Source organism: Corvus moneduloides, chromosome 5, assembly GCF_009650955.1.
Source record: "Corvus moneduloides isolate bCorMon1 chromosome 5, bCorMon1.pri, whole genome shotgun sequence".
Taxonomy (NCBI): Eukaryota; Metazoa; Chordata; class Aves; order Passeriformes; family Corvidae; genus Corvus; species Corvus moneduloides.
The window spans coordinates 28,469,551-28,484,523 of record NC_045480.1 but is presented as its reverse complement, the minus strand read 5'-3'; the positions used below and the strand labels follow the sequence as shown (position 1 = coordinate 28,484,523).

The window sequence follows — 14,973 nt, the reverse complement described above, 5'->3', positions numbered from 1 at the left end:
GTTCCTTGCGGGGGCCACAGCCCATCCTCTTTCCCTGCCAGTGTATCAGACCTGTTCTCCAGATGCTTCAGCTGCCTGCTGGATGAAATCATGGAGTCTGAGAAGCACCAAGTGAACGACAGCCCATTCTTTTCTGTGAAAAGCTGTCGTTGAAAAAGACTTGTACTTAATGCTTGATACTCACAAGCATCTGTTGAGCTTCTGGCAGCTTGTTTGCTGTACTATTTTTCTGTGAAGATATCCTCCTACTGGTGATGACATCTGTCATCGGAACAGGAGAGAGAGAGAAAAGCTGTTACAGTTCATTCTCTTACCAACTTCTGTGCAAATACATCTTCATTCCTTCCTAAAGAAGTTTTGAATTTTACCTCCTACAGGGAACAACAAATCTGTCTAAGATCGCCTTTGCACTCAGGGAATACTCTTCAGTAAGTAAATCCTGTGGAAAGTTCCCCACTGTAGCTGAACTGACATTTCATAGTCATCATATTCATACAGAAGAAAGATAACAGGACCTGTCTGAGGCCTGCTATGAGACTGCCAACGCAGAAACCCAAAGCTCTAGAGGCAAGCTCTGTTGCAGTTATTTAAAGAAACAAACTGAGACAGTGTGGGGGGAAAAGGGGAGATCAAGATCTTGCCTTCCCTCCCACAGATCTCTGCATGCCTGTGGTGGTTAAAGCACTCTTCCAAGAACTGAGGGAAAGGTGAAGTTTTGTCCTTTCTTCCAGTAGAAAGGGGATCAAATTGCTTATAATGAGGGTGGCTGTTTTAACATGCAGAGTGCATGTTAGGTTTTGTGTGGATAGATGTGCTTCGAGGTTCCAACTGGAACACTAACTTTGTGTTTCCTGATAAGGCTGATTGGTAAGAGGCTGTTTTGCCCTGTAAGATCTAAAATGCTTCTGCAAAAGTGCAACAGGAGATGCTTAAGTGGCTTCAGGTCCCTCTCACCAAGGTAGCCATTGCACAGCAGCAGTGAGAAGCTTTGAATGCACACATTTAGATCACAAATGGAACACGGATTTGGGAACTACGACTGCAATACAATTCTAGAGGCACTTAAGCTCTGCAGGAAATTCTGAGTTTGTGTTGGGGGTTTTCTTGTTGTTTTGGGGGTTTTCTTGTTGTTTTTTTTTTTTAATTAACCCTTGATGAAACTTTTATTACTTTCTCCTCTAGTACATACTTTGAAACAAGCTTTGAATGTTCCAACAACATTTATACTTTATTTTTGCCTGAGGCCAGAAACTGATCGTTCTCATGTGTAAGCTTTTGGAAGTTTTGAACAGGAAGTGTCATCTGAACATGCATAGGCTATGCCAACTGCAACACAATCCAAATACAGTGCAGCTGGCACCTCTGATTTGATTTTAAACCACGGCTCAGAATTTCCACCACTGTTTCACAATTAAGTTGCAGTGCTAAAGAAATCACTGAGCCTGTAAAAAAAGGTCCAAATGCCCACTCCAGTGAAGGAACAATCATGATTTTACTTTGGGTATGAATTACTTTAAAAAGGGACTGCCTTAACGCCATCCCCAAGAAGTCTTAACTCACATCCTCTCCTAGGCCTTCAGTTCACTTTCACAGCTCCCCACAGGCAGCAGATACTAAAACCATACCTTCAGTGTTCTGCATAGATGCTTTAACCTTTGAGTCGTGGATGGAGAGCAAACCTGTGGCAGCCATGACTGATTTTTCCCTCATTTTACAAAATGGGGTTTTTTGGGGGTTGGCATTTTGTGGAAATGAAATGATGTTAGTAAGACTGAGCATCAGGTGCCACTCACCTGTACCTGAAGCATGTAAAAGAAGTTCTGCCCTCAGCACTTCCCTCTGCTAAGTCCAAACAGTTCTTTGCTGATATCTTTAAAGAACATACACTGTTAAGCAGGTAACTGCTAACTAGGACATGATCTAATTCAGTGTCCTAGGTTCCACAGCAGGTGCTTAAAAGACTTTCATTACAGGTATTCCAACTCAATTTACCAAATACAAATAAACTTCATTAACTGCTCTATGTAATAGTTTCTGTGAAGATAAAATCACTTTCTTATTTAAAAATTTGTTAGGATTGTTTTTAAAATTGGACCAAAATAGCACAAGTGCTACTGGAGCAATTTTTAGTCTATTGCATCAATGTAATAGTTGGAGCGATGAAGCAAGGGGAAGTATTTTCATTTCACATTAAAAGCTTTGTGAAGAAGTTTCAGCTAAACTAAACAGCTGACCTTTAGGGCAGCTACAGAAAGTCCTTGCAGATATGACAGACTTATGCAGGTTTTGTCTGCTAATCACAGCAACACACTGTTAATGTCAGCTGCTGTGTCTTAGTGCTTCTTTGCAAGACAACTCCTCAAGCAAGGATTTGCATCTGAGAGTTCAATACAGACTGCACAAAAACCCCCCAAACATTACCCACCCCATCCAAAAGAATGACCATCTGTATGGCAACTAAACCATTTAACATGCTAATGCCCAATGTAAATTGGCATAATTTTACAAATGAAGTTAGTATAATCAGGGTGACAGTAATTTGAGAAAACTAACTAGAGACCAAACAGTATTTCAGGTGTTAATGCTCAAATCATCATCTATTAATAATTTTTATTGCATAGGGCAAGACTACAGACAGCACAGCACTCTGGGTTGAAGAGACACCAGTGTAGTTGTCTATCTCAGCATGGTGCTAGGGTGGCCAGGTGACTAGTAAGCTTGTCAGGTTGATTACCCATCAGAGCCAACACCCAGTGTAGTGCTGGGTAGGGCCCAATAGGAAATGACACCTTCACCTGTTGTGTAACTTAACCCTCAGGTTGTGTATTATGCATCTGAGTGAGCAGACTGCTGCCACCAGGAGGAAGAAATGCTGCAATCGCCTTTGCAGTTGTTGGCTCTGGTGCTTGTCTGATTACAAGATGATCCAATTCACTCACCCAAGCCAACAAAAGAGCAAGGACTCTTCCCCCATTAATTCTTCTGCTAGTTGAAGTTAATATCACTGTCTTGTCAGGAGAGCTGGCTGACGGCATGCTTTCAGATGTGCCTCAGCAACTGTGCAGGCATGTACTAACTCAGTAAATAGTTTGCTTGCTAAAAAAATCCCCGTCTTGAGGATCTTTACTTAAAAGTCAGTGCTTCCACAGATACAGTACAGAATCATAGAATCATCAAGGTTGGAAGAGACCCTTAAGATCATCAAGTCCAACCATCCACCCAGCACTATCACTGTAACCCTAAAGCACTAAACCTTATCACTCAGAACCAAATCCAGACAGCTTTGAACAACTCCATGGATGGTGACTCCATGACCCCAGGCAACCTATTCCAATGCGTGACAACACTAACAGTGAAAAAGAAATTCTAGCATCTGACCCGAATCTCCCCATCTCAGCTTTAGGCCATTTCCTCTGGTCCTCTCACTGCAGGCACAGCAGGAGAGACTGAAGCCCTCCTCACTACAGCCTCCTTTCAGGGGGTTGAAGAGAGCAGTGAGGTCCTCCCTGAGCCTTCTCCAGGGTAAACAAACCCAGCTCCCTCAGCTGTTCCTCACAGGACATGTTTTCTAAACCCTTCATGAGCCTTGTTGCCCTCCACTGGACATGTGCCAGTATCTCCATGTCCTTTTTAAAGTGAGGGGCCCAGAACTGGACACGGCATTCAAGCTGCAGCCACACCAGTGCAGGAGGATCATCAGTTCCCCAGCCTTACTTACTACCACTTACACTATTGCTGGTAGGCCAGGATGCCACTGGCCTTCTTGGCCACCTAGCTCATGTTCAGCTGCTGTTGACTAGCACCCACAGGTCCTTTTCCACTGGCTAGCTTTCCAGCCATTCTGCCCCCAGCTTGTAGTGCTGCCTGGGGTTAGCATGGCCAAAATACAGGAGCCAGCACTTTGTCTTGCTGAACCTCATACCACTGGCCCTAGCCCATCAATCCAGCCTATCCAGATCCCTCTGCAGAGCCCTTCCTACCCTCCAGCAGATCAACATGCCAACCCAACTTGATGTTATTTGCAAATTTTCTGCTAGACTAAATGCCCTCATCCAGATCCTGCCACAAAGGAATTTCAGCTTCTTTGTTCTTCACTAATCCTCACAATTATTGATATTTCATTTAGAGATTCATTAGAAGCCCTAATTCTTAAGCCCTAGAGCTTAAGAAAAGAGTTACAGTTCTTTTACTTTAGGGTAAGCTTTGACCAATTTTAAGCTGTTGCATTCAAGAGAACACTGCTTAGAGCTCTTCTATACAGATACACAAGATATGGTCAGTGCCTGTGAAGGCCAGCAGCAGCATTTAATCCAATTACACTACAAGGTAAGCCTGACCTACCACACCATCACAGAGGAGTACTTCAGGAACAAAGCAACATTCCTGAGACAATCAAGTAGCAGAGTATCTTCCAGAAGACTGTCACCTAATTGTGTTCCATGCAGGTTTTAGTGCATAAGCTTCTTACAAGATTATTACCTAATTTGAGGTCCTGAAGTTACATACCACAGCTGATAGCTACTTTTGAGTGTACTTAATAAATCTCCATGAAGCAGATTCGCATTCAATAGTTTATTTATAATTGTAAAAGCATAGGTGTTACATATTTTGAGTAATTGCATATTTGTTAGAATCTTACCTACTCAGGAGACCAGTGTGTGCAAAGACAAGAAAGTCATGCTTAGATTTCCCCCCAGTGGTTTGTTGCTTTATTATTTGTTCCCCTGTTCAGTTCAGTAAAATTTCCACAGAAACAGAGTGAGGAAATACAGACATAGAATAGCTACAGTTATTGAAGTGTATGAAGACAGTCCAACATCACCACACAGGCCCTATAGGACTACTGAAGGTAGATCTGCCTAGTATTTAAAAGGACAAAGCCTGGACTAGGCAAGAGTTAGAGCAAACGGGCAACAAGCCAAGTTACAGGCCACTCAAGCCATTTGTATTTATAGCTTGTTATGAACAAGCAAATTGGTGTCAATTTCATCACATCATTCCAAAAGATATCAATGGGGTAAATATACACACACATTTTTTAAAAAGATACGTGTATGTATATACATTTTTTAAAATAAGGCATGTATTTATTTCAGGCTCTTTAAACATTTTTCCACACTCTTTTCCTATTAATACAGCATATATTGCCATTTTATTGCTAAAGAAAGCATGCCATCATTGCAAGCAGGAACACCATCAACACTGGCTTTAGGCAGCAGTCCAGTTCAGTTAAGGTTCAAGACATACATTAATACTATGGGAGAATGTTACTGTTACAGAAATGCAGAAGACTAGTTGAATTCTATTTAGATCACACCAAATCATTCTCTTGACATAGTAGTTAACAGGATAGACTAAAAGCAGAACAGCACCATTCTGGAGCAACAGAAAGACATACCTAAAATACTACTTCCCCATCTCTATTTAGTTGTTATATTAAAAAAATACACAAGGGAAGGATGACTACACAACAGACTTCCTCTTCTGCTCTAACAATGCTTTCTTCTGCAAGAAATGATGCAGGACTTTTTGAGCTCATCCAAGGGTAAATCCTAACATGAATGAATACGCACACGCCATTATCACTGCGTAACTAATAATAGTTACTTGTTAGTGTGACTTACAAGGAGCATTCTCTAAGTTTTTTGTCAGCCTGCTTCAAGGAGATCCAGGTGTTCAACAGGTTTGATCGCAGTTTGGCCCACACTAAGTGGTTGTTTAACCCAAATATCTGGGCCGCAAACTGGGCAGCTGCTTCAGGTGACAGAGTAGTAGGACAGCTAAGACCTGCAGAGAAGAGAATGCCACTTACTAAAGCATAGTTTATAGTCAAACAAAACATTTTCTCTGAAGAATAATTTAAGACAAGGCTTGCTTTAACCTCCAGGAGCCACATGATCCAGTTTTAAAGCCACTGAAGCATCACATTTTCCATTACTTCTAATATGACTGCCTTGTGGCACTTTAAACCAAAAGCTGTGGTTTATCATCATGCAAATGACTCCCTTATACAGAGGGAACAGACTTTTGGGCCTCTACTCAAGTTACTAACAAAATTAAAAATCATACAGGTAAAAATGCCCTGAATTAATAGTTAAGAGTTGAGGTCTTACCTACACTGATTGTTGAGAAAGATACTATTTGATCTTTGATCATAAGGAAAATGCATCAAAATTAAATCATTTAAATTCCCATTAATATTATTTTTAATTTCAAAATGAAACATTTAGCAAGGATAAGCCAAGGTTTACTTTTTTAAAAGATTACTCCTATTTATTCTTTGCGCTATTGGGCTTTCTCCCATTAAGAAATCAGACTGTACGTGACTTAATTCCACAGACTTTGCTTGGTACTGATCCAGCTGCTTTTCCAATGCTTTGCCCCGTGTGTGTACACTAGAACAACAACAACAAAACAGAACTAGATCAGAACAAGAGCATAAGGTGAAGATCATCTTACCACTGGGTAGTCTGAGAGAGGACCACACATCCTGAGTACCCCAGTCAGCTGAGAGTGGAGGGCAGTTGATAACTGGGTAAGCAGTGTTACCAGACATTACTGGCCCCAAACCATTGCTTCTGCCAGCTACTGCAACAAACACTGTTGGGATTCCATCTCCTGGTGGGAAGGAAGACATTCAGAGATAAGCAATCCACCTTGTTCTCTACAACTAGCTTTCATGGGAACTTTAGAGTTCACAATTGTGTTTGCAGTTACCTCTTCAAATTCATTACATTGCACTAAAATTTTGTATCCAACTTCCTCCTTTACAGAAATATCGTCTAAGAAATTTACATCCTTAAATCCCAGCTACTGTTTAGCATAGCTGAAATTTGGATTTCTCACTCTGAGAGGAAGTCTTAGCATCAGAGGAAGAGGTGCTTAGCTTTGTAGAGAACATAGCCATTAAACCTCTGGCATCTTTAAGTGTTGCTCTCCTTAAATCTGAAACAGTTCACCTCAAGGTGAATGTTTTAACTATGGTTACCACATTCGTAGTTTCACCAAGTAGAATGGTATATGTAGAATGTGTATACTCCCACAAAAATAAATAATTCCTATATCTCCTCTGCTAGGCTATAAACAATTTTGAAGAGATGTTAAGCTTTCTTGGCAAAGAGTAATTTAAAGCAAGTATCTTTTTCTCATGGCATCTAAAGTAATAAGCAAGAACATTTTCATCAAACAGAAGAACACAGTGGGAGCAACATCTGCCTAATATAACACATAAGAATATTGAGTCAGCTAGAGAAACTGTTCTAGTTTCAGAAAGGCTAGCATCACCAGCAAGATGCTACAATAAATCTATTAACATGATCAAGGCTTGGGCAAAGCAGTTCTAGTACTGGGATAAAAGCAGAGGTTAGACTTCCAAGTAATGGCAGTTGTGGCTGGGCAGTACGACAATACATTACTCCAAAATTACTTAGAGCAGTCATGCTACTAGCAAGTGTGAAACAGAATTTTAACAGCTTGGTGTTCTGTTTAACAAAAAATGGAAAAATCCCACATAAATCTTTTAAGTTGCCAAGTCATTCTGAAACATGATGCTGTGTCAATCCAAATCAGTATTTCTTGGCATTTACCTTCATATTCTGCTTTGATCCTCAGGGTTTCATCTGGCCCTTTGTGAGCAGAGGTCACTCTTAATTCACAAGGAATTCCAAAGGTTGCACATGCCTTTTTTATTTTTTCACAGTGACTGAGGTCAGAAGAAGATCCCATTAACACCACAACTCTACCTTGGCTCTTTGTTTTTAGAAGCAACTAGGGAAAAGAGTGGAGAGGGAAGAGGGAAATAAAAGCAGTCAACAGGATTGAAGGCATTCAGTTATCAAAGTCTAGATGTGTTGTTCATAAAAACAGGTACCTCCACTCTTTCTGAAACCCATTCAAAGTTTCTCTTAACCATTTGCAGTGCTTCAGGAGTCACTTCTTTCAGGTCCCGATAGGACTGGAAAGAGGAAAATAAAAGCAGTGAAGTGTTGTGGTTTAACCCCAGCCAGCAGCCAAGCCCCACACAGCCTCTCACTCACTCCCCTGCCAGAGATCAGGGAGAGAATGTGAAAGGTGAAAGTGAGAAAACTCACGGGTTGCAACAAAGAGTTTACTAGGCAAAGCAAAATCTGCACACACAAGCAGAACAAAACAAGGCATTCATTCACTGCTTCCCACAGGCAGGCAGGTGTTCAGCCATCTCCAGGACAGCAGGGCCCCGTCGCACTTAATGATGACTTGGGAAGACAAACGCCATCAGCTCTAAACATCTCCCATCTCCCCACCACTGCTTCCTCCTTCACCCTCCCCGTTATAAACTATCACAAGGTCTGGAATACGCCTTTGGTCAGTTGGGGTCACCTGTCCCAGCTATGTCTCCTCCCAGCCTCCCATGCATCCCCCCCCAACTTCCTCACCAGTGTGGCAGTACCAAAAGCAGAAAAGGCCTTAGCTCTATGTAAGCTCTGCTCAGCAATAACAGAAACATCTTTTTATTATCAACCTTGTGTTCAGCACAAATCCAAAACACAGCCCTACACCGGCCATTGTCAGGAAAAATAACCCTACCCCAGCCAAAACCAGCAGATGAAGTTAATGTGGTATGGGTACACAAAAGACTAATTTTGCTACCATAATTAATAAGAATTACTATTATACCCTAAATGAAATATTGACACAGTTTCTAGCAATTCCAGGAATAAACAACCTTCTACATTGCAATTTATGGCCATTTACAACACAAGATTTTCAGCCACAAGGGTTATTTAGGTTTTGGAAGCTTTCCACAGGGAAAATTTAAGAAAAAACATACAACTTCTTTAAAATTGGATTTATAATGACATGACTGCCTGCAGTAGCACTGTACTAGCCAACCAAGGTTCTACATGATGTTACCATGTACCTTATTTTAGGGGACTGTCAGAGCAATTCACTCAAGCGTGCTACTACATAATTCAGGTCAAGTAAACAACAGCGCAATTCCACTTCCCAATTTAAAATTAATACTCTTCCTCCCACAAACACCTTGAAATCTTCCCCTGTGGCTTACAACACTTTCTCTCACAGGGTCTCTGTTACTAGTCTCAACAACCATGACAAACTCCTGGCAGCAGCATTCCCAAACCAGCTCTTTCATAACTACTCATCTGGTAATTCAGAGATATTTGAGAAATATAAATGCTATAAGTTTAAATATCGGACAAGTTCTGTTTCAAACTTGTTTGCAGGCCTCATATGTGAGCCCAGTCTATTAGTAACACTTTTGGAGGCAAGATTATTGAATTCATGCTTAACCAAAATAAGTAACAAAGAAAAGCATCCTCACTGCAGTTGCCTCCTAAGTATCGCCAGATCTCTGCTAGTAGAGGGTACCCCTCTGAATAAACTGAGAAACTTGGAGGCAGACCTGGGAATCAAAGCTTTTATTCTTCTCACTGATCTGTTATGCAACTATTTTATTATTATCTGCACAAGTCAGAAATCCCAGCCATTCCTGGAAACCCCACACTTCATTATGATAGCTCCAGTCAATAGTGCTGTTGGGTATTCCAGCCGAAGATAGACACATAGGTTTTTTTTTCTACCATAAACCAGATAAACTATTTAATGAGAACAGGCTTGGACGTGAGGTACCATACAAACTACTCTGTAACAAGATAAGACTATATAGAAAAGCCACTCTGAAAGCAGATGTAAAACTGTAGGGTTTACTTTTTTCATTCTTCTCCCCTGCTCACTTAGAAGGTAAAGATTAAAGCACCACCTGTTTGTCCTTCTGCTGGCTTCTGTCTCCTCCTGGCCACAGTCTCCATGAATCATTGTCAATGACATCAGCAAGAACAATTTCTTTTGTCAGCACATTAACACCAAATTCAATCTAAAAAGACAGTAAGAATCCTATTTTAGTAATTACATAGTGGTATTTTTCCTGTCAAAACCAGATCATGAGAAATTAGATGCTTATACCTTCAGGTCTACAAGAGTGCAGTTTTGGGGCTGCCATGCCTTTTCCAGGATCTCAAAAATGGCTTGAGTAGAACGAGACATAATATCCACTTCAGTCTGGCCAATAGTAAGTCCAGCAAAACAGAATTTTGCTTCAATTATTTGCTCCTCAGACCACTGTGGATCATTATTAGCATCATCCTGTTAAGAAAACCAGAACAAATACATCATGTAATTTAAGCTTGCTATAAGAGGAAAATAACCATTAAATGATATAAGGTTTTGTGTGGGTTTTTTTTTCAAGTAACAAATACAGGCTTCAAACTAGTATTTTATGATTAGCATTAAAAAAATGACAGTAACATTGAAAACACTTGCTGTAACACCTGACCATCTTTAAGAGTGACAGGGTATACCACAAACAACACTTTTTTTTTTTTTTAGATTACAATTCACCAGATATATCTTTCAGCACACATTCCCAAAGGAGTTCAGAATCCTAAATGACTAGCTAGCTACTTACCCTCACCATGCAAGTAGTTTATTTTAATTTCTTCAACTATATCAACACATCTGTTTCAACTGATGCATTAAGCTTATGCCTAAAAAGCCCTTACACCTACATTTTTCTATTTTCAAGTACAGTTTGGCTTATAATTCTTTGATTGTGCTGTAAGCCAGTATTGTATGCACTTTGGACAAAACAGCTGCTGGACAAGAATGCAAGAAGACATTAGGGTGGCAAACTAGTGATACTGAAAGGATTGCTCAGCCATTAGCATACTTGCTTTATCTGTCAGCATTTTAAAGGAGATAATACAGAGCTCTAGCTCTGCTTAAGTTTGATTAACATCACAGGAAAGGAAACTTACCTTGTAAAACATCTCAATTTTGGGTGGGTAAAACTTATATCCTTCTTTGACCCCAGGGTTTCTCTTGAGGAAGGAGCCAGTAGCAATTCTTCTGCACACCCATTCAATTGGGATCATTTCACAGTGAGCTGCTATGAATGCTGTGTCACTCTGTTTCCTGACAAAAGCTGTTTTGATTCCTAAATATAAAGACAGCAACTTAGTTCCACTAGTAGGCACACTCTACAGTTAAAACAGTAGTCACAAACATCTTTAATTTTTAAAGCACACCTGAATCTTGTTCTTCCCTGGACTTTTGGGACACACTGAATCTCTTCAGGGTGTTTTAAGCCCACTCCAGCCTTGCAAAAGACAGTTATCTTCCACAAGTCATTAGTTTTGCCAATTTTATCATACAACTCTCACTTGTAACTCAGAAATCCTAATTTTGTTCACAGAGCCGTAATCTATCCTTCACAACATTTTTGCTTGTTTAAAAAACAAATTAGCAGCAACCAAGTACCTAACCATACTCTCTGGTGAAAGATTCATTATAGATCAAACAGTAATTGGAGCCTTTCAAAGGAGTAACAGAGCACAGCAGTCTTCACTACTTTGCTTCATAAAAGCAGATGGGGAAGAGAGAATGGCTTTCCTGTCCCTTTCATCACAAACTAAGTTATTTAGGACACTAGATCTTGGTGATTTTTTAGGCAAAAGACAGTAAGATTCAGAAGCATGTGCACTCAAACCTGCTGCAACAAGTCAACCTTCCTACATAATTGTAGATGAGTGACCCCACATTAAACAGGGACAGCCAACATGCAGATCAGCACTCCAAGTGCAAAATGGCTCTTTTTCCAATTTCACTCTTGAGGAAAGTCCCACCTTTCTCCCCAGCCAGGGCAAGACAACTGCCAAGCCCAATCGGCATCTGTCAGGACAAGAAGGCAAAGGAGCTACACTCAGTCAAACCAAGCAGTTCTATTCCATTCCACTTCCAGAACCATAAAGGAAGAAACAAGAAGTCTTAAAATGTACTATGAACACTGACTCTTCAAAAGTTTGGTGCATTTCCTTCAAAGGCAGAAGGATTTAAATAGTCAGCTGCACATTAAGGCCCCTGTCTGGTTCACTACTACATTTTTCATCAGTGCAGATGTGTGCTTTTGCTGGGCTGACATTAGCTCTATTATAAAAGAGAGAGAAACTTTAACAGAACTTCGTAAATCATCACATCTGAAAGAGGAGGTAAAGAAGAGTTGCGCAAGGCAAACAAACTACCTCTACAATCAGGCATTCCCACTATCTGCATTTACACCACTCAAATAAGGAAACTGGAGAAGAACCCTGAAAGTTCTTTAGTTGCTTTAAAATGCAGCTGCAGTTTACTCTGCATGTTTTCCCATGGCACCTGTGGAAGTTATGGGTACAAGCCACGCACAGATTTTTGAGAGGTCAACAGAATGGCTTCTTCATGTTAAAAGTGCACAGTCTGTAGGGTATGAAGTATTTTAATTGTTATCTTAACTACTGCCATTCAAGAATTAGGCAAAACATCTCACTAACTGTTCCTAAATGAAAACTAGAAGTTTTAATCAGCTGCAAATATAGTCAAATACCTAGGAGGCTTCTTAGTACTGTATGCACAACAGGCTTCCCAAGAAAGCCAGTGACTCAGGATTACACTGAATTACTTGATACATATTTCTGTGTAAGTAATTCTTAAAATACGGGCTGAGACAAAACTCTAGAGAAACCATCTTTCTCTTCCCCACATATTAAACATGCTAGGACTCCACAGTTTGAGAGCTATCACCACACCTTATAACAGATAATACCAATTCTAGAGTAACTCAGCTGGTACTTGAAGCAGTCTCTGTGTGAATGTTTCAAAGCATACTGAGCACACAGCTATAAGCAGTCTTAACTAAGCTTACTAGTGCCTTGTATTCTAGTACTGTTAGCAGACTCATCACCAGCACAAATCCCTCTTTGCAACTTGCAAACTACTCAGTCAAAGACACTTCAAAATGCTTTCTCAAAGCAAAGCTACTGGCTCCATTTTTGGAAGTGCAGTGCAAAACTTACTTGAGTGACTCAAGTTAGTTATGTGCCCCGTGAAAGCTCACTTCTAGCATCAGAAATACTTTGAATCTTTTAAAGTAAGGATTAAGCTCTTGATACGTTCAATACAGACTGATAAATGTATTTTGCAACGTGGTCCTTTGCAAATGTTAGGGGCAAATCTTACAGGAAGTTTATGCTGCTACAACACACAACTGGGGGGGGGGGGGAGGGGGCGGGGAACACTCTAATTTTATGTTTCAGCTTACGTACACAGATTTCACACAGCCTAGACAAAGTCTGGTAGTGCCACTAGCTAGCAGTGCGTTCTATGCATGCAGATGTAGTAAAGCAAGGCAGATGCATCCAGCCCGGAGTTAAAGGCAAGGAGGTGTAGGATATGGAAGAACTAACAAAAGCAGAGCGGAGGGGATTAGGGGCGTGTCCAAACAAGCAGGAGAAACATTGCAGTTATCTGCAACACTAGGTTACTGCAGATACTCTCACGTTCCAAACGAACAAGTCACTCGCGCAGCTCTAAAGTACCAGAGAAAAAAAAACATAATTAAAAACTAACAGAGACGAGACTAAAAAACCACCAGAACCTCAAGGCAGGATAAAGTCTCTTATAAAGCAATACTGTTTTGTAATAACGTCTGTAACATATAGACATATACACTCTACCTTTAAAATACTTACCAGCTTCCTGAAGCAGCTGAAACACACAGCTAGTTGTTGTGTTGGAAATGGCAGCCTTCCCTTCCATTCGGTCCTTCCTGGCTGCATTTCCCGCCGTTATTTGGTCTTTTGACTGCATGAGAACACATCCCGGGATATCTGGCAGCTCGTACACTTCTTTCGTTTTACCTTCATTAACTTTTTTGCCAAGTTTCAGGTCTAGAGGAATTTAAAAAAAACAAAACAAAACAAAAAGGTCAGTTTTGCCTCGCAAAGGCTTGTTTACTTCCGCAGGCAAAGCCACCCCCTTCGAGTCCATGGGGATACAGCAGGACCCCGCGCTGCGGTCCCTGACCACGAGGAGCTCGCTGAGCCCCGACCCGCGGGCCGATTTGGCCACGTTCCCCCAAGCAGCGAGGCCGAAAGCCCCGCTCAAGGCTTCTGCCCGGCGCTCCCGGCGCCACGGGGGTCGCGCCGGCCGCAGCCGGGCAGCTCCGGCGGAGGCGGTGCCCCGGCCGCCCACCGCCCCGGGCAGCTCCGGCGGAGGCGGTGCCCCGGCCGCCCACCGCCCCGGGCAGCTCCGGCGGAGGCGGTGCCCCGGCCGCCCACCGCCCCGGGCAGCTCCGGCGGAGGCGGTGCCCCGGCCGCCCACCGCCCCGGGCAGCTCCGGCGGAGGCGGTGCCCCGGCCGCCCACCGCCCCGGGCAGCTCCGGCGGAGGCGGTGCCCCGGCCGCCCACCGCCCCGGGCAGCCGCCGCCTGAGAGGGGCGGCCAAGAGCCCCGCCACTTCTTTTTTTTCTTTTCTTCAAACTTCGGGGCAATCCCGGAGCTCCGCAATACGAGCGGCGGCTGCCGCCCCCAGCATCCTGCGCCTGAAGCTGCCCCTCGCCGCCTCTCCTGCAGCCGTGCCCACCCTCGCGCATGAGCGACTACCCACAGGGGGGAAAGAAAAAAAAAAAAAAAATTAAAACTACACGGGGAAAAAGTTGGTTCCCAAGCACGTACACCCCAAGCCGCTGAGCGGGCACCGGCCCCCCGAGAGCGGCACCTCCGACCGACCCACCCACCCCCGACGGCCGCCCGGTTACCTGATGCTGCGGGGGCCATGGCTGCGGCGGGAGCGGGCGCAGGCACCTAGAGCACAGGAGAGAGCCTGAGCGCACGCGGCGGGCTCAGCCGCCGGGGTAAGAAGGGGCCGGCGGAAGGGGCGGGCAGCCCGGGCAGCGGGCAGCGACGCCGCCCGCCAATCGCCGCCCTACGCCGCGGGGCGGCCCCGCCGAGCCCCCCGTGCGAACCCCGGACGGCAGCATCATCCCCCCCCGTCCCGTGCAAACACGGCCCCGGCCCTCTGCCCGGCCAATGCGGGCGCCACGCCGCGCCCGGCCCCCGGCCCTCCGCAACCTCACCCCGCGGGCAAACATCCCCCCGGCCTGGCG

General features: G+C 43.3%; 1 protein-coding gene across 1 annotated transcript; it reads right to left on the bottom strand.

Annotated features, from left to right (window-relative positions):
• Positions 1–4,557: 4,557 nt before the first annotated feature.
• On the bottom strand, positions 4,558–14,737 carry PAICS (phosphoribosylaminoimidazole carboxylase and phosphoribosylaminoimidazolesuccinocarboxamide synthase). The gene is made up of 9 exons (XM_032108300.1): positions 14,626–14,737; positions 13,560–13,757; positions 10,815–10,993; positions 9,964–10,143; positions 9,761–9,874; positions 7,871–7,954; positions 7,587–7,767; positions 6,460–6,618; positions 4,558–5,787 (listed from the first exon to the last, which is right to left on the bottom strand). The coding sequence occupies exons 1-9, from the start codon at positions 14,642–14,644 to the stop codon at positions 5,621–5,623; spliced, it is 1,281 nt and encodes a 426-aa protein (XP_031964191.1). The 5' UTR covers positions 14,645–14,737; the 3' UTR covers positions 4,558–5,620.
• Between the last annotated feature and the right edge of the window lie 236 nt (positions 14,738–14,973).

Bases quoted from the DNA above. Each gene is read 5' to 3' on its own strand.
- PAICS (XM_032108300.1), bottom strand. The intron at 10,144-10,814 runs GTAAGTTTCCTT...TTTTCTTAACAG, and splicing joins AAATTGAGATGTTTTACAAG to GATGATGCTAATAATGATCC. The intron at 7,768-7,870 runs GTACCTGTTTTT...TCTTTTCCCTAG, and splicing joins GGGTTTCAGAAAGAGTGGAG to TTGCTTCTAAAAACAAAGAG.